The 27,983-nt window shown below is 42.3% G+C and overlaps 1 protein-coding gene across 4 annotated transcripts; it reads right to left on the bottom strand.

Moving 5' to 3' along the window:
* Positions 1–73: 73 nt before the first annotated feature.
* PLA2G12B (phospholipase A2 group XIIB) lies at positions 74–22,560 on the bottom strand. 4 transcript variants are annotated; one of them, XM_006170077.3, is made up of 4 exons: positions 22,186–22,560; positions 10,562–10,650; positions 3,192–3,357; positions 74–1,132 (listed from the first exon to the last, which is right to left on the bottom strand). In XM_006170077.3, the coding sequence occupies exons 1-4, from the start codon at positions 22,394–22,396 to the stop codon at positions 1,017–1,019; spliced, it is 582 nt and encodes a 193-aa protein (XP_006170139.1). In that variant the 5' UTR covers positions 22,397–22,560; the 3' UTR covers positions 74–1,016. The 4 variants fall into 4 exon arrangements, with proteins under 4 accessions (XP_006170139.1, XP_006170140.1, XP_006170138.1 ...); XM_006170078.3 differs by having other exon boundaries at positions 74–1,135; positions 10,574–10,650; XM_006170076.3 differs by having other exon boundaries at positions 74–1,135; positions 22,186–22,559.
* Between the last annotated feature and the right edge of the window lie 5,423 nt (positions 22,561–27,983).

The raw sequence follows: 27,983 nt of genomic DNA, 5'->3' as shown, positions 1-27,983 counted from the left end.
ATGTAGAGACCAGCTTTGGGCTTGATCTGGCAGGCAGGCCTTAGATGGCTGCTCTAGATTAGTGGCCCTCAGCCCTCTGTGCATCAGAAGCACCTGAGGAGCGTTTATAAACTACCAGTAGGTAAGCACCGCCCCAGAGATTCTCCATTACTTTGTTTTAAGCAGGCCTCAGATGAGTCTAATCCACAGTCAGGGCTGAGAACTGCAACCTAGGGAATGCCCACTTGTCTCTCTGCTCTGGCTGCAGGGACTTTTCCTGGCTGTCTCTGTCCATAGCCCTTCCCAAGTATGTCTCAGATCTTAGCATGACTTTAACGCCACTTAGTACCTGGGAATACTAACCAGGTAGGTCCCAGAGGGAAAGATGCAACCTCAGAGACCTAATTCCATCTACCTTCACCTCTGTTGGCTTAATCAGGTAAGCCTCTGACCCCGTCCCCCCCTCCCCCCGTTTTTCTCTCTCTGGCATCAGTGGGAATGATCGTTGTCATTGGCGACACTTACCAGGTGGGGTTCTGTTCTCTTCTACATGAAACAAGCATGCTGATGATCATGGAATTCATTCATCTCTTTTCACATTTTCTAAAAACTACACTTTATTAAATGTGAGACGCTCACTGGCAAGTGAAACATGGGCCAGAGGAAAGTCATCGCCTCCCAAATGGTTGGGCTCCCCAAAATTTCACTTACGAATATAATGATCAGATCCAGGAACCACAGACTTTGCTTGTATTATAGTCTTTAAGCTAAGACCTGGATTTCCAATATGTCCTCAGTTGGGGAGACCAGTGTTAAAGTGAAGAGCAGCCTTTGAATCACTCCGCATCTTTTTTTTTTTTTTCAATTTTCCTCAAAGAATAAGACTCACTTTTCAGTAGCTGAACAGTTGCTTCTTTTCTCCTGTCTTTGGTATCCAAACTTTTGGAAGGCTGAGAAAGGATGAGACGTGTCTGCCACACTACCGTCTCAGACTGAAGCTGGGTGTCACTCAAAACCAGGAAGGAACCACCTCTTCCTCATAACTCTTCCTTCTCTTCTGCACAGATGCAGGCTGCCCGTTGACTATTCATAAAGGGTCGGCAGCCCAGAGTCCATACAGTGTTGAACACAGTATCAGCCAGGGAGTCACAGGCTACTTAAAAAACATGAAAAGAAATAGAAAGATTAACATACAGGACTATCCCAAGCAGTATGAGTGATTTAAAAAATAAAAGGTCTCTTGGAATTTCTTTTTAAGCTTATGTATTTATTTATTTCTTGGGGCAGAAAAGCAGAGACAGAAAGACAGCCTCCTCCAACAGGGTCTTCATGCCACCATCCACCCCAGTATTAGCCAGCTCTAGATCATGGGCAGGCACGCTCATGCCTGGTGTGCTCAGGGAGGTCCCGGAACCCGTTCCAGGACCTTTCCCATGTGTGTCCAGGTGTGTTACTGCTACTCCATTGCTCAGCCCCAGAATGAGTATGATACCATTTATATGAAATTTCTAGAACAGGCAAAACTACAGAGATAGGAGATTAATGGTTGCCCTGAGCTGGGGACAGCTTGGGGAGGGACTGCTAATGGCTATGGGGTTTATTTATTTATTTATTTATTTATTGGAGAGGTTTTTGATATAGGGCGTGTGTGCTCGCCAGAAAGACAGAGAGAGAAACAGAGAGATAGAAAGTGAGAAATCACCCCCCAGGGGGGGTGGCCACGCCACAATCCCTTCTCCTCCATTCTCCTCATGGGATCTTGGGCACGTATGCACACGTGCCAGCATGAGTTTAAGCCACCGGGTCTGGGACTCCAACCGCAGTCAACTACATGGGAGTCCAGCGACATAGCCATTATGCTAACCGCTGGTCCCTGGGGTTTCTTTTTGAGGTGACAAAAATATTCTAAAATCAATTTGGGATTGATTGTGTAACCGTGAACATAGTATAGCATTTAAGTGGGTGAATTGTACTGAACCCGAATTACAGTTCAATAAAGCTGTTTAAACAATCATGAAAAAAAAAATCGATCAGGGTGTTCCAAACAGAAGGGACTGCAGGGGCAGAGGTATGGGCCATCACCCCAGGTCTTGACATGGCAGCAGTCAGGAGAGGTCAGTAATACCCCAGATGATGGGGGAGAGGAAGGCCAGAGCTGAATCAGAGAGAGCCCTGTATGTCTTTCTAAGAAGTTTGGTTTAACCCAGAAGGAGAAGGACTCCATTAAGTGACTTAAACTGATTAGATCCGTATGATATAAAAATAGATCTAGTCGCAATGGGGAGAATAGATTGGACAGGACACAGGGACCGGGTTAATTTGTAGTAACCAGGTAAGTAGGATACCAAAGAGATATTTAGGAGAAAGAAGAAACAAGACATTGCTTGGAGGAAGTCACTTGATCGCGTCTAGATTAGCAGGTACTTTTTCACCCTTTGTAGATAGAGAATAGAATGATACTCCCTTTTACAGAGCCCCGTTATTTTCTTTTCAATCCCGTACACCTTCACTTTAGGACTCTCTAGACGTCATCCAGGATTCTTCCTACGCTGACAGTCTCTGTGACCTGGAGCCAACTCTTTAGATGCCTGAATTTCAACCTTTGCCATCTAAAAATATAAAATGCTAATATCTGATAGAATGTTCTGGCTTCAGAAGCTGAATGACTGAAACTTTTCTTAAGGTAAATTACTGAAAAGAAATTACAGAGTCAGCACTAGAAACTGTGCATCTAAGCAGTTGTTTTAAAAAGTAATTATCCTCAAGGATCTATAGTCCTTTATGAAAAAAAAAAAAGAGGTTTTTAATTCCTATCTTGACAATAAATAAGTTAAAAAAAAAAAAAAGGCTTAAGCCAAACCAGGAGGTCCTATACTGAATAAGTAACTCCTGATATGGAAAATTATTTAGCGGTGGAATGGATAACCCACGCCAGCTGGGCGACTCTCTGGTCTTAAAGGGCTGTTTTATTTCTCTGGGAAGGCTTTTGGTGCACTCTCCATCCAGAGTGGCGCCAGTAGCTTGTGGGCAGGATAGCAAGAACTTTAAGGAAGGAACGCCCAGAATCTTCCTCCAGCCTTTCCTGCAGTGGTCACGGTTTTCTGTAAAGTTCTGTGAGCTCCGACAGGCTTGAGTACAGGGGTTCTGGCTACATCTCTGTGCAAAACCAGGAGCACTCCCTGCTCACAAGCACATGCCCGCCAGATAGCTACCTTCCACGTTGGAGACAAAGCCCAGGCTCCGCTTAAGGTCAGAGCAGATGGAGTGGAGACACCATCGGAATTTTGCATCACAGCGATATTTGTTGGCACCGCAAGTGTCATAGCAGACATCCAGCTGGTTGCAGCACTTGGTCATTGCTGGGATGCCCAAGTCCATCTGGGGAGAGGAAGAAAAGAACGCCACGTTTAGACTAAGGACCTCAGGTGACCTTGTCCACCATGTTAAGTAGCCAGTTCCCAAATTCCTGTTACATATTCAGACCAATTCAGAGACACCAAAGACTCAGTGGAATATATCTGACTGAGAGCCACAGTGTGCTAAGTTTTCATCGTTGTTTAGTTATAAGTTTAATAAGGGACTCTGGCCCATTTTTCATCTTTTTTGTTTTTTCTTAGTGATTTTCCAACTCACAGGTTGCTACAGTGATGAAAAATAGAGACCAGAAAAGTAGTCAAGGGGGCAGAGCTTCAGGACTTCCAAATGCAATTAAAACTTAACATTTTCATATGAGATTTTGGTTGAGCAAAGGATTTGAACACTAAGAAATATTTTAAAATTCTGTCTCAGGGGAACCAGCAGTTAGCGTAATGGCTATGTTGCTGGACTCCCACGTAGTCGACCGCGGTTCGCGTCCCAGACCTGGTGGCTTAGAACTCACGCCGGGCGCGTGTGCGTGCATGCCCAAGATCCCGAGAGGAGAATGGAGGAGAAGGGATTGCTGCGTGACCATCCCCCCTGGGGGGTGATTTCTCGCTTTCTGTCTCTCTGTCTTTCTCTGTCTGTCTGGCGAGTGAACGTGCCCTATAGTGAAAAAAACCTCTCAAAAAAAAAAAATTCTGTCTCAGTTCATCAAGAGATCACTGACGTTTCTTAGGAACTCATCCCATACAACACTGTTTTAAGGGTGCATGTCTGAATGTGTCAGAGAGCAGACTGGGGTATAGAGTGCGTAATCTGGCCACAAGGGGACTATGACAACATCACACACAAACACATACACACACTCTCTCCCTTTCCTCCCTCTCCCTCTCTTTCCATCTCTCACCAAGCACCCTATAAATAACCATAAATGGGGGCTGGATGGTTCCACAGCAGCCATGTCATGCTCTCCGAGATCAACGCACATAGGAAGATTCTGGGTTCATGTCCAAAGACCTCCCTGAAAACTCTGGTCATGTGTTCACGATCCAAAGTTGGCTGAAGCTGGAGGTGAATTGTGGCATGGGGCCCTGCTGGGAGTGCAGTCTTTCTGTCTCAATTTCTCTTGTTTGTGGAGGAAAGAAAGAAACTTTTAAAAAATATATCTTTAAAAATAGGTAAATCAATATCCCACTTAAAAATATAATAAAGCAATCATAAACGTCTCATAAACTAAATAAGTTCATAGGATGCCACATGTAGTTAAATACTATTTTTTTTTGTTTGTTTTTTGTTTGTTTGTTTGTTTTGAGAGGATTTTGAAAGATGATTGAGAGAAGGTTAGCAGAAACAAAGACAGATTCAGGATACAACAACTGGAGAAAGGAAGTAAGGAATAAAACGTACATGAACAAGTCTATTTAGTCATTCTAAGGTCTCAGCAGGGAAATACTTACACATGTACACATGGGTATGATATGTATAGATTGTCATGTGCTGCAGAACAGTTTCAGTCAATGTGGAGCCAATATGAGAATTCACAGAATGCTACATTATAGCCACCATTATGCTATACGGTGATCCCATGCAATTACAATGGAGCCAAAAAAGTCCTATCACTGCAACGTCATAAGATAGCACAATATTTCAGCATTTTATTCATGTGTTGGGGCTGGCGATGATGGTATAAGCAAACCAATTGGGTTGCCCATGTAAAAGTGTAACATATATAATTATGTATAGTGTCTAACACTTGATATATGACTATGTTACGGGTGTGTGTTTACTATAATACACTTCTTATTTTATTGTAGAGTATATTCCTTCTTATAAAAACAAACTCTTGGGGCCAGTAGATGGCATGGTGTCAAAGACGCTGGACTACCACATAGTCAACTGCAGTTCAAGTCCTGCACCTGGTGGCTTGCAACTCACACTGGGCCCAAGTGTGGGTATCCACAATCCTGAGAGGAGAATGGGGGAGAAGGGACTGTGATCTGACATCCCACCCCCCCTAGAGGGTGACTTCACTTTCCTTCTCAGTCTCTCTCTGGTAAGCACACATACTCTATGGCAAAAAACCTAAAACAACAAAAGCTTACTGTAAAAGCATACGCTTTTATGCCATCAGCAACCTCATACATCTCATGTTTACCATGATTGAATTATTTTCTTTGGGTACATTTAATCTTGTGTTGTTTCATTCATCCTGGGACAAGATATGGAGGTGGAAGACAGTAATATTGATGGTCTTGGTCCTGTGTAAACCTAGGCTAATGTATATGTTTGTGTCTTAGTCTCTAACAAAAAACAATTTTTAAACAAACAAACAAAAATTTAATAGAAAAAAGCTTATAAGATAAGGATATGAAGAAAAAATATTTGGCACAGCTGTACAATGTGCTGTATTCTAAACTATTACTACAAGAAAGTCAAAAGTTTTTAAGAAATTTAAAAGTTTATAAAGTAAACATGCTAAGTAAGCTAAGGATAATTTTTTATGAAAAATAAATGTTTCATACACTTAGTGTAGCCTAGCATACAGTGTGTGTAACGTCTGCAATAGTATGCGGTAGTTGTTCTAGGCCTTCCTGTACACTCATCAACCCTGAGACACCTCCAGTCCTGCAGCTTCCATTCATGGCAAGTGCCTTATACAGACGTGCCATTTTAAAATCTTATGTACCATATCTTTACTGTACTTTTTCTAATGTTTAGCTATGTTTGATAATACAAACTCTTCCCATTGTGTTACAATTGCCTCCAGTATTCAGTATATTCACACTCTGGAACAATAGGCCACAGCATATAGCTAGATGTATTAGTAGACTATGCCATCTAGGTGTATTTCAAGGCACTCTATGTTGTTCACACTGTAATGAAATCACGTAATGACAACGGTTCTCAGAATGTAACCCTGCTGTCAGGTGACACATGAGTGTGTGTGTGTGTGTGTGTGTGTGTAAATGTGTAACTTTTTCATTAGAGAAGAGGGCAAGTGGATGGATGGCCTTGATTTCCAAAGAAATTAGGTAGATTTGACAGAGACTTTTGAGCAAGGAAGGGACATGTTAAAAGTCCACATTCTATGGTGGAAACTAAAAGTTTAGAGGACGTAGAAGCATTGAAAATAGGTACTGGAGATAATGTGGGCAGAGGATGGGAGAAGGGGGAGAGTATAAGGAAAGAAATTGGGACCAGCAGGTGGTAGTATGGTTAAAGTGCTGGACATTCCCACGTGGCCGACCGTAGTTCGAGTCCTGGACCTGGTAGCTTGCTTTCTCACTTTCCCTCTCTCTCTGTGTGTGCGCATGCACACATGCATGCAAATGATCATCCGTTGCGCAGTAAGCTCTGGCTTGATCATTTCATGTTACAATTGTCATTTTTTTTTTGAGAGTTTTTTTTTGGTTTTTTTTTCTTTTGTCTATAGGGCACGTGCGCTCACCAAAAAGACAAAGAGAGACAGGGAGACAGAAAGCGAGAAAGCACCCCCCAGGGGCGATGGCCATGCTGCAATCCCTTCTCTTCCATTCTCCTCTTGGGATCTTGGGCACACATGCACACACGCCTGGCATGAGTTTAAGTCACTGGGTTTGGGACTTGAACCACTGTCGACTACATGGGAGTCCAGCGACATAGCCTTTACGCTAACTGCTGGTCCCAATTAAAATAATTCTTGAAAAAAAAAAAAGAAATTAAGAAGGAAAATAGAGGTGTAAGATATTTATGGGACACAGAAAGGGATTATTATGTGTTGATGATAATGTGTTTTGTATACTCAACTGGACTGGTGTGAAGTATATCCATGTTGGGTAAATTCAACTTACAAGCTAGGTAATATATAGTGATTAAATGTATAAAATAACATTTAAAAAATAGTGATTAAAGAACACCAGTCATTCTGTGGTATATAGAATAAATTGGAGTAAGGGGTCTGGTCTTGGTAGGTTATCTCAGACTCTCGGCAGTTTTTCTGATAAAGTGGACTTGAACTTTGGTGGAAGCTGTGAAAACCTTGCTTCAGGGTATGGGTGGGAACTGATGAAGCACCAATTACAGACTTTTTCCACCTGGGTGTCCTTACGTGTATATATTGGGTTGTCGGGAAATGTGAAAATGCGTCATGACTTTTCCGATGACTATATATATATGTATATTTGTTTATATATAAAAAATATATTATATATATATCTTTAATATAACATATTAGAGATAATCTAACTTACTTGACTAGGCCAGTGCATAAGCTCTGCAATTCTGATTAAATTCCCATAACTGGATTCCTGAAATAGACTACTCTGCCCCCAAACTAAAAATAGATCATAAAGACAACAGAATCCGAGGAGTATGAGGGGACTTTAAAAAGTCCACGGAAGGGACCAGCAGATGGTGTACTGGTTACGTAGCTGGATTCCCACATAGTTGACTGTGGTTTGAGTCCTAAACCTGGTGACTTAAAATATGCCTAGCGTGTTTGTGTGCATAGCCAAAATCCCAAGAGGAGAATGAAGGAGAAGGGATTGCAGTGTGGCTGTCCCCCCTGGGGAGGGGGGGATTTCTTGCTTTCTGTCTCTCTGTCTCTTCTCTGTCTCTCTGGCAAGCACACACACCCTATAGCAAAAGATTTCTCTAAAACAAAAAATAAAAGTTCATGAGAAAGTGAATTAAAGGTTTATTGTGGGGGACCAGCAGTTAGCGTAATGGCTATGTCGTTGGACTACCATGTAGTCGACCGCGGTTTGCGTCCCGGACCCGGTGGCTTAAAACTCACACCGGGCACGTATGTGTGCGTGCCCAAGATCCCGAGAGGAGAATGGAGGAGAAGGGATTGCGGCATGGCCATCCGCCCTGGGGGGTGATTTCTTGCTTTCTATCTCTATGTCTCTCTCTGTCTGTCTGGCACACTCCCCCAATAAAAAAAACACACCCAAAAAAAAAAAAAAAAAAAAGTTCAAGGGGAAGGGACCAGCAGTTAGTGTAATGTCTATGTAGCCGAACCATGGAGTCGACCACAGTTTGAGTCCCAGACCTGGTGGTTTAAACTCATGCCGGGCATGTGTGCCCAAGATCACAAGAGGAGAATGGAGGAGAAGGGATTGCAGCGTTGCTAACCCCCTCGGAGGGGGGTGATTTCTCGCTTTCTCTCTGTCTTTCTTTGTCTTTCTGGCGAGCGCACAAGCCCTATAGGAAAAAAACACTACAAAAATAAAGAAAATGTACAAGGGGCCAGCAGGTGGTGTGGTAGTTAAGCCACTAGACTCCCACATGGCCAACTGTGGTTCGAGTCCTGGATCTGGCGACTTGCTTTCTCACTTTCTCTTTCTCTCTATCTGGTCAAATTTAAAAATAAGCATGACAAATAAAATTAAGTCAATAAATAATTCTTTTAAAAGACAAAAGAAAAGAAAATGAGTACAAAGTAAAATGCTTCAATCAACAGAAAAGTCAAGTTTAGTTTTATTAAGACACAATTCAAAATCATATTTTAGATACAAAATCCCTCTATTTACATTTTAATGAAAGCTCTTTTCTAAAATGAAAGTGGTAAAAGGGCTTCCAAGAAGTCTTCCAAGAAATCAAGTTCTGACTTCGTTTTAGATGAGGCTGGCAGTTTGAGAAGGGGTCGGTGGTGTGCTGATAACTGTGCAGTGAGCAGTCGCGTGTGTGTCTGCGTCTGCAGCTTTCTCTGATGTCAGTACTCCAAACATAGCTGGTTGATGCTACCCTGTGAATTCAGCCACTTGCCAAAGTTACAACCATATGACAAAAAGTCCATGGAAAATGAGTATTAGAAACTCTGTATGGGGCCAGCTGGTGGTATGATGGTTAAGGTGGCTGGATCTCACATGGATAACCATACAGTTCAAGTCTAGCGGTTTGAAGAACACGCGGGGCTCATGTGTGCACGTGCCTGAAATCCTAAAAGGAGGGAGAGATGGAGGAGAAGGATTGCGGCATGACCATGCCCATAGGAAGTGCTTTCGAACTTTCTCTCTCTCGGGTGAGTTCGTGGGCCCTCTGGCTAATTAAGAAAATAAAAGGCCTGGGGGGTGATTTCTCGCTTTCTGTCTCTATGTCTCTGTCTGTCTGGCGAGCGCACGCGCCCTACAGTGAAAATCTCTCCAAAAAAAAAAAAAGAAAAGAAAAGAAAAGACAAAATTATGTGTGCTCCTCCATTTTTTTTTTTTTTTTTTGGCCAAAAATAAACTCTTACTTAAATTCTATTGTACCAGGAACTTTTTGAAGTATCTTAATGGAACAGTTAGCTCTCACTGATCAGTATTGACCAGCTCAGGCACCTCAATGGAATGGCTTACTAAATTTAATAAGTCAAACCTGTCAGGTCTCTTTTTTCTTTCTTTCTTTTCTTTCTTTTCTTTTTTTTTTTTTTTTTCCTTTCAGATTTTTGTTATAGGGCATGTGCATTTACCAGGAAGGCAGAGAGACAGAGAAACAAAAAATGAGAAATCACTTCCTGGGCGAATGGCCACCCCACAATCCCTTCTCCTCCATTCTCCTCTGGGGATTTCGGGCATGTGTGCACACACACCCAGCGTGAGTTTTAAGCCTTCAGGTCTGGGATTCAAACTGCAGTTGACCAAGTGGGAGTTCAGCGATGTAACCATTACGCCATCTGCTGGTCCCCAGATCTGTTTCTGTTGTTGCTGCTGTGGTTTCTATAGGGCAAGTGTTCTTGCCTGCATGTGCACGGGAGACAAAGAAAGCACCCCCAATGAGACATGGTCATGCCACAATCCTTTTTTCCTCCCATTCTCTATCCTGAGAGGATTTGGGGCAAGCATGGCATGTTTTTAAAGCCAATGAAGTTGGGACTCAAACTGTGCTCCCTTAGCCTCTACTATGGGAGAGATCTATTCCAACTTGTTTTATTTTGTTTCCTATGGACTCAACTACTGTTTGCCGTGGTGTTTTCAAGGTTTTGACCCTCTACCAAAGCCTACTGAGGTCTCTGAGAAAGGAAATCAGGTATCTTTTTTGAAAATAGTGTCCTTTCCCACCTATCCAATTTATAATGTTTAATTATTGGGCCATTGGAAAAGTCATGACACATTTTTGCATAGAAAAACCTAGAAAAATGCATCATGCCCTTTCCAATGACCCAATATTCTGCTCAATGAGATGCCATAAATGATCACTTCTAGTGATGGTTATTTTGGGATTATTGTCCAACTGAGAAAGGAATGCTGATCGTACATACACTTTCTGGTACCTTGAGACCCAGGAAATAGGAGCTGCAGCCGTTGGGCTCCTGAGGCTTGTAGCCAGGTCTGGGCATTGGTGCCTTTCCTAGCAGGGGGAAGAGAGGAAGGAAGCAGGAAGAAATATTTAGAAATCAAACATCTGGGAACATTCATCAAATGAAGGTTTCTAAAAGCACATTCCATTTTTCCTTTCAAAGTGACTGTCCCTCAGCAGATATTCACATCCAAATTAAGTGGTGACAGTGATGATGTCACAAAAAAAACAACCTTCATACCAATGTGTCATTTTTCTGCTAATCCCAATAATTCTATGAGAATTTACTTACTAACAGTTCTAACATTTCTGAAGTACATGACATTGAAGATAAGGGCCATGGCAAAACCATACTAAAACACAACATCTCTCTAGTCATTGTAAGACCATGTGTCATGCACGGTACACGCAGAACACCACCTGATCACACATTTAAGAAATCAGAATTTTGGTTTTTTATTGCCAGAAGTCACATGTGCTTCCCAGAGAGAGAGTAGGAGAGACAGGGAGAAAGAGAAAGCATCCCCTACAATGGGGCATAGTAACATTGCAATCCTTTCTCCATTTCTCTGTCCTGTGGGAATTTGAGGTACACACACACACACATATGCCTGGAGTGTTCCTCAAGCTACAGGGGCCAGGATTCAAACTGCAGTCAGCCATGTGGGATCCAGCTCCCTTAACTTCCAGGCCGTGGGGCCAGCCTGATAGAAAAAAATCTTAGAAAAATTTAGAAGTAAGTGTCATAGGACTAGTATGGCAAATCTGTGCTTCTTTGGGACCCAGGCTAATGAGAGCTTTCTGATCATCAGCCAGAGGGCAGCCCTGGCGCTTGTAGTCCAAGATGGAGCGCCAGCTGACACATCACGTTACCAGCAGCAGGATGGAAGGAGTTAGAAGCATCCAGCCCTCTCTCTAATAAACACACTTCAGAAGGTCACACATCTCATTTCCTCTTCCCTCTGGCAAGATCTTAGCCAAGTGTTGACCCCTCCTTGAAAAAGTAGGCTATGAAAAAAGCCTTTATCCAATGTAGACAGTCATGAGTCTAGTTGAAAATTGGGAAGGAAGCCTTATTATTGTAGAAAAAGGGAAGCACCTATATTAGGAGACAATGAGCTATTTTTGCCATGGTATGTTTAGGTATTTGTTGTTGTTGGTACAACATGTGATATGATGGTCCAAGATGACCCCCAGTGATTCTATCATCTGGTATTCATAGCCTGTGTATAGTCTCAGGAATTGGTCTATGTGACCAAGGGACACAGAAGCGAAGTATGTTGCTACCATAGGTTATAAAAAATGGGGACTTCTAGAGTTAAATGTTAACACTTTGGTAAAATACAACTCTGTGAGGGAACCAGCAGTTAGCGTAATGGCTATGTCGCTGGATTCCCACGTAGTCGCCCGCGGTTCGCGTCCCGGACCCGGTGGCTTAAAACTCACGCTGGGCGCGTGTGCGTGCGTGCCCAAGATCCCGAGAGGAGAATGGAGGAGAAGGGATTGCGGCGTGACCATCCCCTCTGGGGGGTGATTTCTCGCTTTCTGTCTTTCTGTCTCTCTCTGTCTGTCTGGCGAGCGCACGCGCCCTATAGCGAAAACCTCTCAAAAAAAAAAAAAAACCTCTGTGAGGCAGTCTCACATGGGAAAGTTATCCGTTCATGTCCAGATCCCTGAGTACGCTATACACTGTGCCTCTGATCTGGGCTAGTTGGGGCCTGGAATCAGGGTGTTGAGACATGTTTAGGAGTGCTGTCTGTCTCTCTCTTCATGAATGAAATAAACTTAAAAATTTTTTTTTTTAATTTGTGATTTCTGTTTTGGCCGGTCCCCACTACACCCCTGTATCATTCACTCTGGGGGAAGCTGTGTGGTACACAGCCATGGAATGGCCCATGTGGCAAAGAACTAAAGCCTCCTGACAACAAGGTTGTGAATTTTAGGGGAGATCCTCCAGCCCTAGTCAAATGACAACGTTATGAGAAACTTGGAGCCAGAACTACCTAGCAAAACCATTTTAGGTTTCCTGACCCTCAGAAATGGAGATAATGTGTGCTATTTTAGGCTGCTAAGTTAGGGAGTAACTTGTTACTTAATAATATATACCTCATAATTACAGTTGCCATTATGATTTGGATCTCTTTTCATTACATTTTCTCTATGACAGCTTTATTTAACTATAACTCCTATGTCATACACTCACCCATTTAATGTGTACAAGTCAATGATCTTAGCATAGTCACAAAGCTGTGCCACCATCAACACAATCTAATTTTTTAAAAGAATTATTTATTTAATATTGCTCACTAGAGAAAGAGAAGGAAAACGAGAACACAAGCCGCCAGGTCCGGGACTCAAGCCATAGTCAGCTATGTAGTAGTCTAGCACATTAACCACTATACCACTTGCTGGGTCGCATGATCTAATTGTAGAACATTTTTATCATCTCAGAAAAACCCTCTAGACCCTTTAGTAGTCATGCTAGTCACGCTCATCTCCCATTCTCCAACCCTCCCCTTCTCCTAGCAACCAGTAAATCTACCTTCTCTATAAATTTGCCTATTCTGGACATTTCACATAAATTAAATCATGTACTAATATGTGGCCTTTTGTGTCTCGTTTCTTTCATGTAGTACAGTGTTTTCTATGTTCATCTGTGTGTGATATGTATCAGTACTTCAGTTCTTTATATTTCCAGACAGTTGTCCCTTGTGCAGATATGTCACATGTTGTCTTCCCCTTCATCAACTGATGGACATTTGGGTTGTTTTCACTTTTTGGCTATCATGAATATATTGCTATAAATATTTGTAGCCACGTTTTCATGTGGCTACATGTTTTATTTCTCTGTGGAAGTGGGATTCTTGGTTCATTGGTAACTGCTTAATATTTTGAGGAACTGCCAGACTATTTTCCAAAGTGGCTATATCTTTTTCCATTTCTACCAGCAAGGTATTGAGAGTCCCAATTTCTCCACATTCTTACTAACACTTGTTATCATCTGTCTTTTTTATAATAGCCATCCTAGAGGGTGTGAAGTGGCGTTTTAGTGATAGTTTTGAATAGCATTTCCCTAATGATTAATTATGCTGAGCATCTTTTTATGTGCAAATTGGGCATTCCTATATTTTCTTTGAGAAAATGTCTATTCAAATCTTCTACCCCTGGGGACAGCAGGTGGCATAGTAGTTAAGGCTCTGGACTCGCACATGGCTGACCATAATTTGAATCCTAGATCTGGTGGCATAATCAAAATCCCAAGAGGAGAGTGGAGGAGAAGGGATTGCAGCATGGCCATCCTCCCTGGTGGGTGATTTCTCACATTCCCTCTCACTGTCTCTGTCTTTCTTTGGCAAAAACCTAATAAATAAATTGCCCTCCACCCTGTCTATAACTGAACTATGACTTATTTGCTTTTTAACGGTTCAATTGTAAGCATCCTTTACATATTCTGGAAATAAATGCCAAGTCAGATACATGATTTGCAAATATTTTTTCCCATTCTGTGGGTTGACTTTTTAACATTTTGATGATATCTGCTTTCTTAAAATTAACCAACTTAAAATGGTTCACTCAGTTCATTCACAATGTTGTGTAACCATCATCTCTCTCTAGTTCCAAAACATTTTTGTCACTTCCAGGGGAGACCTTTGCCCATTAGGCTATCATTCCCTGTCTCAGTAAGTTTGGGCTGCTATAACAAAAATACTACAGACTGGGTGGCATACAGTACAGAAATTTATTCCTCACAATTGTTTTTTCTTTTGTAGAGCTCTTTGTTATAGGGTGAATGCTCTTGTTAGAGAGACAGAGACAGAGAGACAGCAAGAAATCACTCCCCAGGGGGATAGCCATGCCACAATCCCTTTTCCTCCATTCTCCTCTTGGGATTTTGGGCATGCACATACACACGCCCGACATGAGTTTGAAGCTGCCAGGTCCAGGACTCAAACTGTGATCAACTATGTGGGAGTCCAGTGATGTAACCACTACGTCGTCTGCTGGTCCTGATTCCTTGTAATTCTAAAGAAACGGAATTAGAAGATCAGGCCAACTGATTCAGTGTCTGGCAAGGGTCCGCTGCCTGGTTTGCAGGCGGCTGTTGTCTTCTTGTGTCCTCACACCGCAAAGAGAGAGTTCTGCAGTCCCTTTCTCTTCCACTAAGAATATTAATCCGATCATAGGTACTAATTCCTGAGGATAAAGGGAGACTACTATATACACACGAGCTAAAATGAAATAAAGGAAAATCTTCAAGTTCCAAAAATGAAGAGGAAACCTCCTCTAAACCTAATTATTTTTTCCAAGGCTTCACTTCATAATATGATCCCTTCAGGGGTTAGTTTCTTAATTGCTTTAGCTGTGGCTCTTAGAGTCTCAAGATCTTGAGACACCAGTTTGTGTGTTAATTGTTCAGTTAAGGATACTCTCAGAGGGTTGCCTATGTAAATTCAGATCTGTCTCCTCTGCACAGAACACACTTGGGGTAATGATATTTTGGTAGGTGTTCTTCAGTCCATCTTCAGCCCTGGGTAGACAGAAAAGGTCCTCACCACTTTCTTGGAATACATGTAGAGCTTTTCTAGTCCCATTTAAACAGACTGGCAGCTTCCTAGGCTCAAAGCTTTGTGCAGGCTGTTTTTCCCAGTTGCTCAATTCTTACAAGAAAAAGTTACTTTTCCTCTCTTTTGTAGAAGCATTAAAACCCTTTCCTTAGCCCCTGCAGTCTACAGCTGTTCCAAACTGAAGACTCCCAGGCTGATCACAGCATCAACACTTGCTCACCACTCTAGCTTTTAGGTTCCTCTGCACTTTTGGAACTTGAAGATTTCCCTTTGTTTTGTTTGTCTGTATATAATAAGTCCTCCCTTATCCTCAGGGGATGTGTTCCAAGAGTCCCAGTGGTTACGTGAAACTGTGGATAGTACCAAACCCTATACACACACACACATATATGAGATTTTTTTCCTTTACATTCATACCTGTGATAAGGTTTAATTTATAAATTAGGCATAGTAAGAGATTAACAACAAATAATTAAATAGAACAATTACAACAATATATTATAATGAAACTTCTGCAAATGTGGTCTTTCTCTTTCTCTGACTCAAAATATCTCGTACTACACTCGCCTATTTTCAGATCACAGTAACTGAAATCACGGGCAGTGAAAATCGTGGGTCGGGGGGGATTACTGTACATTGTGAAAGTGGTCAGAATAAAATAGAGTTCCTGTGTCAAAACCAAATAAATTAATAAATAAGTGGAGATGGGAAAGGTCATGAAGAGGGTGGTTCTCTTCCACATACACCCGATAACAAGAACTGTGGCACAAAGTCCGCTGAAACCTTATAGAAAGAATACTTCTGCCAAGGACAGAAACTGCCTGTCTAGACCAGACTAACACCACAATTTCTTGTCCTGGTAGCCATGGATAACTGTCCCCAAACAATTTATATAATTGATCTCAGTTTTCTTTTAAAATCCTCTGTCATCTCTCACCTCCCTAAATACACCCGCAGTTTACTAGGGAGTGTATTCCACATGGCAATACCTGGGAGTTGACAACTTGATTCCCTAATTTGGGGGCTGCCCACTGCCTGTTTCGTAGACCCTGCCAGCTACAAATAGTTTTTATATTTTTAAAAGGTTGGGGAAATATGTCAAAACAAGGATAATGTTTTATGACATGTGAAAGCTCTATGAAATTCAAATTTTAGCATCCATAAAAACTTTACTGGAATATAGCCACACTCATTATGTGTTAGGCTGCGTTCACAGAAAAAAATAACAGACGAATCTTGATGTGAGGATGGTTTTCTAATCAACACATAAAATTCAGAAGCCATAAAGAATAAGACTGACAGATGTGATCTTATGAAACTTAAAATCTTCTGAATAAAGTGAAATACCATAAAGCAATAAAAGACAAACTAGGAGGAGAAGAGTTAGCCCCAGACCTAAGAGTTCTGCCTTCCAGACAGGTACACTGTCTCCTAGGCCCACCTGTCTTTCTTAGTTTTGTCAGTGAAAGGAGCAATAAAAACGTCCGGAGTTTTCTGTCCTGGATCAAGGGTTCTGTCTTCCTGGGAGGGTGTGGCCATTCTTCCCACCCAGCTGGTTCCCCTACAAGTGCTAGCAAGGAGTCCCTGTACTTTATCTGAAATGCGTACTTGGGCCTGCTCTGAGAAACACGTACAGCAGCAATAACACCGCAGTGGAACAAACTACAACAGTGCCGGCATTACTGAAGCAATAAACTTCGAATTTCATTCGCTAAGACAGATCAAGTTACTGCACGAGGTCAGTGCGACCATCTTGTCCTGATTTGCCTCGGACTGGCCCTATTTTGGTACTGAAGGTCTCACCTCCCAGGAGCCCCACGTCTTCCCTAGTTCCCAGCAAACTGGGAGGTCAGTCACCCCAGTGGAGACCAAACTATTTGCCTCTGAGCCAGTCACTGTTTGCTTTTTTCAGGCTATGGATCCCCTTGAGAATCTGATGAGACTGAATTCTTTCTCTGGAAAAATACACAAACTCACAGATTCATAGTTTTGCTCTAAGATAAAAGATAAAAGTTCTCAAAAAAAAAAAAAAAAAAAACCTTGATATTTAAAGATAGTTTTAAGGTTTTTTATTTTTATTTATTTATTTATTTATTTATTGAGCTAAACCTAAGGAGAAATTCATTGCGAGGTCCTTTTTTGAAGTGTGACAGTGCAGACAGCATCTTCAATCATAGAAACTGCTCGAGCCATCCGACATTCATAAGGCAGAACACACTTAAATCAGCCTTCCTTCAAGGGATTTCTTTCAAGAAACCAAGAGAGTGTTGTCCAGCCACTAAGCTTTCTCAGATTTTTAATTTTATGTTAAAAAAGAACCAGAAGAATATAAATGCAGTTTACCTGTTCACTAGCCTGACTTTGTCATAAAATTTATAAAACTTGCTTGGTAGCCACCATGTTCCATACAAACCACTAAGTCTTTGTATACGATACGATATCTTCAGTTCTCATAACAACCTTGCAAGGTAGGTATTATTAACATTATTTTTTTTAAGTTTGTATATATTTATTTCCTCCATGAGCAAAAGAGAACAGAGACAGACAACACCCGCAACAGGATCTTGACACCCTGATCCACTCTCAGCCCTGCATCATGGGTACCTGCGTGCCCATAATTTGAGACTGGAACCTTCCCATGTAGGTCAGCCTGCAGAATGTCCTGTAGCCAATGTGCCACCATCTGGCCCCAAAATTATTCTTATGTATTTGAGGAAACTAAGATTTAGAGAGTTAAGAACTTGCCCAAGGGTACCAGCAAATGGCATAATGATTACGTCACTGGATTCCCACATGGTCAACCACAGCTCGAGTTTGGATCCACCAGCTTGGAACTCATGCCAGGTGCGTATGCGTGCACGAGCAAGGTCCCGAGAGGAGAATGGAGAAGGGATTGAGACGTGGCCATCTCCCTGGGAGGGAGGAAGGGCGTGGGGGGGGGGGCGATTTCTTGCTTTCTGTCTCTCTATCTGTCTCTGTCTCTCTGGCAAGAGCAAAAATCTCAAGAAAGAAAGAAAGAAAGAAAGAAAGAAAGAAAGAAAGAAAGAAAGAAAGAAAGAAAGAAAGAAAGAAAGAAGAAAAAGAACTTGCCCAATGTACCAGCAGTGGGATTTTACCCCAAATTCAAACCCACAGTTTTTCCATTACTGGTATTTTTCAGTCTGGTTTAAGGGCCACCTATCAAAAGTACTGTCCCAGGGCCAACAGGTGGTGTGGTGGTTGAGGTGCTGGACTCCCACATGACTGACCACAGACTTGGCAGTCTGAAACTCATGCCAGGTGTGTGTGCGTGCATGCCCACAAAAATCACAGGAGGAGGATGAAGGAGAGACGATTGTGGTGTGGCCATCCCCTCAGGGGATGAGTTCTCACTTTTTCTCTCATTGTCTCTGTCTCTCTCCAGCTAGTGCAGGCACTCCATGGCAAAAACCTTAAAAAAAAAAAAAAAGTTCAGTACCAGGGTGCTACCACACATCTGCTAAATAAGTATCCCTAGGGGTGTGAAAGGGAATATATATTTTTAAAAAGATTCTCCAGGGGTGGGCAGGTGGCGTGGTGGTTAAGAGCACTGGGACTCCCACATGGCTGACCATGGTTAGAGTCCCGGACCCAGTGGCTTGCTTTCTCACTTTCTTTCTCTCTTTCTATCCCTCTCTGGTAAAATGAAAATAATCTCAATATAATAATTCTTTAAAAAAAGAAATTCTCCAGAGAATCTCGTTTGCATTGGCACAGACTTCTCTTATTTATTTAATTGCCAAAGGGTGTATATACTGGCCAGAGAGAGATGGGCAGAGAGGAAGGAGAGAGAGGAGAAAGCAACACCCAGTGGAGCATGACCACATTGCAGTCCTTCTCCATATATCTTTCCTGTCAGGACTTTGGGTGGGCTTACACACGCGTGCACGCACACACACACACACACACACACACACACCTGTTCAGACTGCAAGATTCAAACTGCAGATGGCCGTGTGGGATCTGGCTCCCTGAACCATTAGGCACGGAAGCTGACTAGTACAGACTTCTGCACGCCAGCCGTCTGCAGTTGCCACTGACACTGAACCTCTTCTGTCCTGTTTAATACTTTGACAGGTACCGATTTTGTGTGTTGACAGGAAAACAAATTAGACAAGAAACGTGGAAAGCAGTGCTGACATGCAATTGTAGGGTACCAGGATACAAACACCCCTTTTCTTGCATGAATACGCTAACCTACATGCCACAAGTTTCCTAGAAGGACATCTTCCAATAGCTTCTGTACTTAAGTACTGTCCTCAGGGCACACCCTCCCAGAGGTTCTATTTAATTAGTCTGGTATCAGCAGTTTTTGTTTTGTTTTGTTTTGTTTGAGAGAGATTTTCGCTACAGGGTGTGTACTTGGAGAGACGGAGAGAGAGAAACAGAAAACAAGAAATCATCCCGCATTGGGGAAGGCCACACCACAATCCCTTCTCCTCCATTCTCCTCCCAGGATTTCGGGCATGCAAACACACACCCCTGGCATGAGTTTTAAGCTACCCAAGTCTAGGACATGAACTGCCATTGACTTCATGAGAGTCCAACAACATAACCATTATGCTATCTACGGGTCCCAAGTATCAATAGTTTTTAAAGCCTTCCAGGTGATTTTTACTGTGTAGCCAACATAGAGAGTCACTGTTTTTATTTTGTTTATTATTATTATTATTATTGTTATTATTATTAATTTGTTATAAGGCACGTGCGCTTACCAGAGAGAGTAGCACAAGCCACCAAGTCTGGGATTCTAACCACAATTGGCCTTGTGGGAATCCAGCTCCCCAACCACCACGCCACCTGCTGATCACGCTATTTTAAATAGTGGTAAATGCCTATCAGATGTAAAAGTCTTTCTTATAGACCGTTCATCAGCTTTTTTTTTTTTTAATTTTTCTGCAAAAGATTGAAGTCTTTAAAGCAGTGTTTTCTCTCAACATCTGGTTCCAGCACTTGCAGTATGCGGACCACCTGGGAACCCTTAGACATGCAAATATTTATGCCTGCCCCCCCCCCACCACCACCACCAATCAGAAACACTGGGGGTGGGGCCAAGCAATCATCAATTAGAGCCCTTCAGGGCTTCAAGGATAGGGCATTTTGACAACTGCTACTTTAAAGAAGGAAGAGAAATGTGGGAGACCTCTGTCACAAAACAAACGGAAAAGCGGAGGCACAGGTAAGCATTAGGTATTAACCTGTCTCAAAGATTGCTCGGGTCAAAATCAACTTGAGAAGGTATTTTGTACTTCTTGGTCGGCCTCTAGGTTCTCTGCTCCACTGAGTTCTGAACTTAGTCTTCCCCACTCTTTTCCTAAGTGTTTTTCAGATTCCCTCTTCCAGCAGGTTCTGTTTTGCAGAGAGGAATTATTTGCCTTCCTGTCCTCTGTTGACTATTCCCATCCCCCATCAGTTGTTGCGACCTCGACCCTGCCTGGCCAGTGACTCTGCTGTGAAAACTTACTGAAATCTTAGCACTATTTTGCTGGAGAAGGAAGAAGAGAGATTGAGTTTGCTAAACCACAGATACTAGTCTTGTGTTGCCCAGGCAGAAAAACACCTGTGTTGACCAGAATGCCTGAAGAGAGCTAACCCCTTCCTGGGGTTAACCATAACCCAGTGTAGGGGCCTCTGCATTTGTCCAGCCCACCTAGGACAAATACACAGCGTAGGGCCCCAGAGTCCTAACGGATCAGGATTTTTACTCGGGGGGCCTTGCATAGAGAAGATGCAGTGACCTTTTTTCACCATAACCATAGGTGTTTAAAACGTCTATGCTGTGCACTTTCAGTTCTGGAGCGTGGTTATTCCTTATCTCCTAGGCTCTTGGCACATAAGGAAGCAGTTTCCCCTGCCCAAATATAAGAAGGGTGAGAGTGACTTAAGGGTGAGTCTAGCAAGTATGTCCTTTTGAGTCTCTCTGAAAGTTGAGTTTTATCTATCGAGGGTGTGGAGAAAACATGTCTCTAGAATGTTTTCCTGCTTGGTTAAACTGACTCACCATTTTCATTTCTAATGCCATGATGGGACATTTGATAAACTAAACCATAAAACGAAACACTCCATGACTGTGTGTCTGCTTTCAGAAACATTTTCATGTCACCAAGGCCCGGGTCTCCCCATTCTACTCCCTTTACATTAATGATACCTTCAGGAACCAAATGAATCACTTAGCTTCTTTTTCAAATGTCTGGAAAGCTTCATCGAAAATAATGAATTAAATTCCTTCATTTTGGATTTTTCAAAATGTATTTGTCTGAAGGGCAGAGTGAAGGAAGAATTGGCACCAGGGCCGCCTCCTGGGCAGCCAGGCGTGGACCCCAGCTCTTCCTACCACTTTACAACCCAGGCAAGATAGAGAAAGCACTTCTGGCTCACAAGCTGCAGCTGGCACCAGGCCTGAGGAGTGCCCTCGGGTTCCTGGTGGGTGGCAAGCCTTTCCTACTGCAGCTGGCTGCCCTGGCAGGGTGGGGAAGCTCCCTTGGGAGAGTTGGGCATCCTGGTGTCAGTCAGACTGAGCAGTGAGGAAGGTGTGAACTGCAGGTAGGGAAGGAAAAACGCTTTCCAAGCTGGCAGAGAGCCCGAGGAGGGTGCTTCACCCCGGTAGAACTTTCTCAGACTGTTTGATTTTCTCCCCTAGAAACTCGCCTCACCCCACACTGCCTTTTCTTAATTATCTGTCTCACATCATACCCACTAAAATGACCCCAGGGAAGGGTTCCCAGAGAAAGTAAAGGAAGCTCAATGAAATTTGAGTTCCAGATAAGCAATGAATAATTTTTCAGCATAAGTATGTCCCAAGTATTTCACTGGATGTACTTATACTACCAAATGCTCTGTTTGTTTGCATTCCAAATTCTACTGGGCGGCCTATATTTCTGTTTGCTAAGCCTGGAACCCTAGCTAAGCGGTAGATAGCAGGAAGAAGTGTGCGATAGGTCATGACCCGCCAATGCTGCCCACGGCCCACCAGAGAGGGTTTCGGGAGGGCCTGCACACTCACCGTATCGGCACCGGTACTGGCATACACCATTCCTCCCTCCCAGCAGCTCCAGAAAGGAATCGAAGTAGCTGTTGACAGATTCAAAGCTGCCCCGGATTTGCCGGAGCCCCCAGTCCGAGTAGGACTCCTCTGTTTCTGAGTCAGTGTCACTCTGAGCCAGGCCACCCCCAAGGCTGAACCACAGAATCAAGAAGCTGGTGGCCAGCCTCATCCTGCTGCCAGGTGGGTACTGAGCTCTGGCCTCGAACCCCAGCCAGTATCCCAGGTGGCCCAGCTACACAGCCGGCTGGCTGGCCGGGTTTCAGGCAGGCTGGGAAAGGGGTTATCTGGAATGCTCAATCTGTGTTCCCCAGAGGTGGACTTTAAACACAGCTATGGAGGCTGGATGAGATAGAGCAATTACAAAGGGCAAAGGTCAGACAGTGGGAGGGCCTCTCTGAGGGATGGCCAAGGAGAGGGAGCCTTCAAAGTGGATTCCACAACCCTGGAGGAGGGCAGCATTGGCTTACTGCTAAGGACATAGGGGTCCCTGGGAATAGGATCCTAATCTTCTGTCCCCTTGTTAACCCACTGGTCATTTACAGGTTTGGAGAGCTGACCCCAAGGTCCCTGCTGTACCTCTAAGCCAGTAACCTAGGCATGGTCTCTAGGGCAATTCCAGAAGGTGTGTAGAGGGCTCAGGAGTTAAATTCCAAGCTGGTGGGGTGACAGTGTCACTGTTACCAGGGGTCAGTATGTAATGAAAAGAATGGGCTCCCAGCATACCTCAGGGAGTGCAAATTGCAGATCTGCTTCTGCCTTGGCCCCTGCTGGGCTTTAACCCTCAGATCCTCCCACCTGGCAGAGCTCAGGACGTTCTTTCCTATGGGCAGCAGCTTTAGATCAGAAGATAAGATCTGCCCGTGGCCCAAGGGTAGTTCTCAGGGCACTGTCTTTGTTTTGAGGTGTATCAGAAAGGCTATGTGAGATTCTAGGCTTTAAGATTGTTCACTGAAGTCTGGTGTTTTGGCATCACTTTTAGTTTATAGTTTACTTTTAGTCACGTGAAAAAAAAATGCCATCTGTGAAATCACTAGTCTATAAAAATGATACCTTTATGAACCAAATGAATCACTTCACTTCTTTATCAAATGTCTGGAAAGCCTCATAAAACAATGAATTAAATTTCTTCATTTTAGATAAGATATGTATTTGTCTAAAGATCCAGACTCCAGAAAATATACTGGTTAGAATAGATTCAGGTTAACAACAGTGCCACTCAGTATTTTAAAGCACCCATACTTTTTCCACTTCCTCCCTCCTTCCTTCTCTCTCTCCCTCCCTCCCCCCCCCCCCCCCCCCCCCTCTCTCTCTCTCTCTCTCTCTCTCTCTCTCTCTCTCTCTCTCTCTCTCTCTCTCTCTCTCTCTCTCTCTCTCTCTCTCTCTCTCTCTCTCTCACACACACACACACACACACATCAATCCTATGAAGCAGAGTAAGTATCATTCCCATTCGAAAGGTAAGAAAACCGAGACACAAAGATTAGATGATGCGAAAGCTGGGCAGGCCATCAATAGGAAAGCCGGAACCAAGCCAGCTACATAATTTGTGGGGCCCAGTCAAAGCACAAATGCAGCGCTCTTTTTCAAAAGGCAGGAAAAAGGTGTTGTTAAAGATAATAAGGGGGTTGGCAGGTGGCATAGTGGCTAAGATGTTGGACTCCCACATGGTTGACTGTAGTTTGAGTCCCAGACCTGGCAGCTTGCTTTCTCACTTGCCTTCTCTGTCTGTCTGTATCTGGTAAAAACAATTAAAATAATAATAATAATAATTAATAATTTAAATATATATATATATATATACTAAGTATATAGAGTGGCTCTATGGCACCATGGCCAAGGTGCTCAGGAGAAGCCATAGCCTACCTGATGACCGTGGTTTGAGTTCCCTGCTTGATCAGCCTGAAACAAACCAAGCATGTGTGTGAGTGCCCAAGAGCCCACGGGCTAGAGGACCAGCCCCTGTGGAGGGTGCTGTGTGCTCTTTCTTTTTTCACCATCACGAATAAAGGAAAAACATACTAAATGTAAAGCTTTTTCCCTTGAAAATATTTAAATTATTGGTAAGATATAATAGGGTAATAGTTATACATGAGTAACAATGTAAATATAAATTTAAAAATATTTTTGGTGTCATTTTGTATAACACTTAAGACGTGATTTTTTTTTTTTAGAGGTTTTTGCTATAGGGCGCGTGTGCTCACCAGACAGAGAGAGACATAGAGACAGAAAGCGAGAAATCACCCCCCAGGAGAGATGGCCACACCACAATCCCTTCTCCTCCATTCTCCTCTTGGGATCTTGGGCATGCATGCACACGCGCACCCAATGTGAGTTTTAAGCCACCGGGTCCGGGATGCAAACCGCGATTGACTACGTGGGAGTCCAGCAACATAGCCATTATGCCAACTGCTGGTCCCAAGATGTGATATTTTGATCACAAGATTTTTTAATTTGCTTTTTTGAAAATTCATTTATGTATCATTCAAATTTATGCTTTAAACGACTTCATTTTCAATTGATATAATTAAAAGTGATGTTGGGACCAGCAGATAGCATAATGGTATGTCGCTGGACTCCCACATGGACGACTGCGGTTTGAGTCCCAGATGGAGCAGCTTGAAGTGCACACTGGATGCATGTGCGTGCATGCTTAGAATCCCGAGAGGTGAATGGAGGAGAGGGGATTGTGGCATGGCCATCCCCCTCAGGGGTGATTTCTCACTGTCTCTCTGACTCTTTCCGTCTCTCTGACGAGCGTGCGCACCCTGTAGCAAAAATCTCTCTTTTTTAAAAGAAAAGTGATGCCAGTTACTTTTGCCAGATACAAGATGGCAAGTAATATCTGATCACTTTTCATTCTAAGAAGAATCTTTTTACTGATACAGCTGTCACTGGAGCTGTTCATAGTATATTCTCTGCATTTCTAAGTACCTTAAATTTCTTTGTTGTGGTAAAATATACCTAATGGTATTTACCATTCTAACCATTTGTAGGTACACAGTGTAGTGGCATAAGTACATTTCATACAATGGTGTGCAGTCGTCACCATCATGCATCAGCAGAACTTTTTCATTGTCCCAAACAGAAACTGCACTCGTTCAATATCTCTCCACTCCTCTCTTCTGCCAGCCCCTGGCAACCACCGTTCTGTCTCTGAATCTGCCTACTTCAGGAACATTATTTAAATGAAATCATACGATAGGTGCCCTCTTGTGTCTGGCTAACTCAGATAACGTTTTCAAGTTCGTCCATGTTGTACGTATTAGTATTTAATTACTATGAGTAATGCCATGAATATCTGTGTAGAAATACCTGTTCGAGTCCTTGCTTCAGTACTTTTGGGTATATACCTAGAATTGGAGTTGTTGGATCGTATGTTTAATTTTTTGAAAAACCGTCAAACTGTTTTCTGTGGCTGCATCATTTACACTTCTACCACCAGCGATGCACAAGGGTTCTGATTTCTCCACATCGTTTGCTAACATTTGTTCTTTTCTTTTCTTTTTAGAGTGATGAATTATTTTCACATTTGATAAGTAATATTTGATCACTTTTAATTTTGAGAAGGATCTTTATGCTGATGGAGCTGTCATTGGAGCTGTTAATAGTGTATTCTCCCCATTTCTTGGTACCTTAAATTTTTTTACTGTGGTAAAATATACCTAGTGGTATTTACCATTTTAACCATTTGTGAGTATACTTTGGTTTGTTGTTCTTCTGTTCTCTATTTTATTTCTCTTTTATAATATTCATTTCATCCTTCCTAGTTTTGGGTTTAGTTTGTTCTTTTTCCAGTTCATTAAGGTGTAAGATTAGATGAGATGAGATAGCTGTCAATAGTCTAGTGAATGATTTGTCAATTTTTTGTTTATCGTCTCAAAAAACCAGCTTTTTGTTTGATTGATTTTTTTTCGTATTGTTTTATTCTCTTTTCATTAATTTCTGCTCTAACCTTTATTATTTCTTCTATTACTTTTTGTTCTTTTCCAGTTTCTTGAGTTAGGTTATTTATTTGCTGTCTAATTTTTTTTTTCTCTCGTGAGCACTACTTGCTATAAACTCTTTTCTTTAAAGAATTGTTTTATTTATTTATTATTTATTTATTTATTTTAACTTGACCAGAGGGGGACAGAGCATGCAAGAGAGAGTGATAGAGTGAGGAGAGGGTGAGAAATCTAGCCAGGTTTGAGACTTGAACCAGGGTTGGCCATGTGGGAGTCCAGCGCCCTTAACCACCACACCACCTGCCGGCCCTACCATAAACTCGTCTTAAAACTGCTTTCCTGGGAACCAGCAGTTAGCATAATGGCTATGTCGCTGGACTCCCACGTAGTCAACTGCGGTTCGAGTCTCAGACCCGGTGGCTTAAATCTCACGCCGGCCGCGTGTGCGTGTGTGCCCAAGATCCCAAGAGGAGAATGGAGAAGGGATTGCGGCGTGACCATCCCCCCTGGGGGATGACTTCTCGCTTTCTGTCTCTATGTCTCTCTCTGTCTGTCTGCCAAGCGCACGTGCCCTATAGCGAAAACCTCTCAAAAAAAAAAAAAACTGCTTTCCTGTGTCCCAGAGATTTTGGAGAATTGTGTCTTTGATATTTTTTGTTTTAAGAAAATTTTAAATTTCATTCTTAATTTCTTCAGTAGTTTCAAAGTTGTTCAGAAGTAAATTACTTAGCTTCCATGTATTTATGTATTTTCAAAATCTCTGGTTGTTGTTCTCAGATTTAATTCCATTGTGGGCAGAAAAGACACTAGATATGATTTCTATTCATTTACATTTGTAAAGTTTGTTTTGTGACCCATCGTGTGGTTAGTCTTCAAAAATATTCCTGTGGGGCAGAGAAAAATGTGTATTTTATAGCTGTTGGGTGAAATGTTCTGTAAGTGGTGTCAGCTCTGTGTCTACTTTTAATTTAGTTGATCTGTCCAGAGGTGAATGGGGTGTTGAAATTCCCAACAATTACTGTGTTACAATCTGTTTCTCTCTTTACATCTTTGTTTTATGTATTTGGGTGCTCTGACGTTGGATGTGTGAACATTAATAATCATTATATCTTCTTGGCAAATTAATCCCTTTAATACTGTACAGCAATCATATTTGTCTCTTTTGATTGACTTTACTTTGAAGTCTGTTTTATTTAATATCAGTATCACATCCTTAGTTTTTAAAAATTATTTCCATTTGCTTGGAATGACTTTTTCTAGACTTTCACTTTCAATCTGTGTCTGTTTTTACCAATGAGGTGTATTTCTTGTAAACAGTATAGAGAGAGCTCCTGTTTTTGTTTTTTTTTTAATTAAGCGAGTCTATATCTTTTAGTTGGGGAATTCAATCTATTTACATTCAATATTATTATTGACATGAATGGATTTATACCTACCATTTTGTTATTTTCCTAGTTTCATGTTTTCTTATTTCTGTTTATCCCTCTTTCATTTTCTGATGTATTATTCCTCTGAGTATGTTTTGAAGAGCTGATCTAGTGGGTAAATCCTTTTGTTTATCCGGGGATGATTTTATTTCTCCTTCCCATTTGAAGGATAGTTTTAATGGGTATAGTATTCTTGGCTGAAATTATTTTTCTGATGGGGTATCCTTTATAAATAACTTGATGCTTCTCACTTGTCATTTTTAGAATGTCATCTTTGTCTTTGACTTTTGACATTTTGGCTATCAGGATCCTTGGAAAGGGTATTCTTATGTTGAATCTATATTGTGTCCTTGGTATTTCCTGAGTGTAGGTGTCTGCATCTTTC

The sequence above is a fragment of the Tupaia chinensis genome, unplaced genomic scaffold (genome assembly GCF_000334495.1).
Source record: "Tupaia chinensis unplaced genomic scaffold, TupChi_1.0 Scaffold148012_1, whole genome shotgun sequence".
In the NCBI taxonomy this organism is placed as follows: Eukaryota; Metazoa; Chordata; class Mammalia; order Scandentia; family Tupaiidae; genus Tupaia; species Tupaia belangeri.
Note: the sequence above shows the minus strand (reverse complement) of the source record. Positions and strands in the feature narration are given on the sequence as shown.

Bases quoted from the DNA above. Each gene is read 5' to 3' on its own strand.
- PLA2G12B (XM_006170076.3), bottom strand. From the start codon at position 22,396: ATGAGGCTGGCCACCAGCTTCTTGATTCTGTGGTTCAGCCTTGGGGGT. The intron at 10,651-22,185 runs GTGAGTGTGCAG...TCCCCCTGCTAG, and splicing joins CCAGTACCGGTGCCGATACG to GAAAGGCACCAATGCCCAGA. The intron at 3,358-10,561 runs GTATGTACGATC...TCCTCTCCCCAG, and splicing joins GTCTCAAGGTACCAGAAAGT to ATGGACTTGGGCATCCCAGC.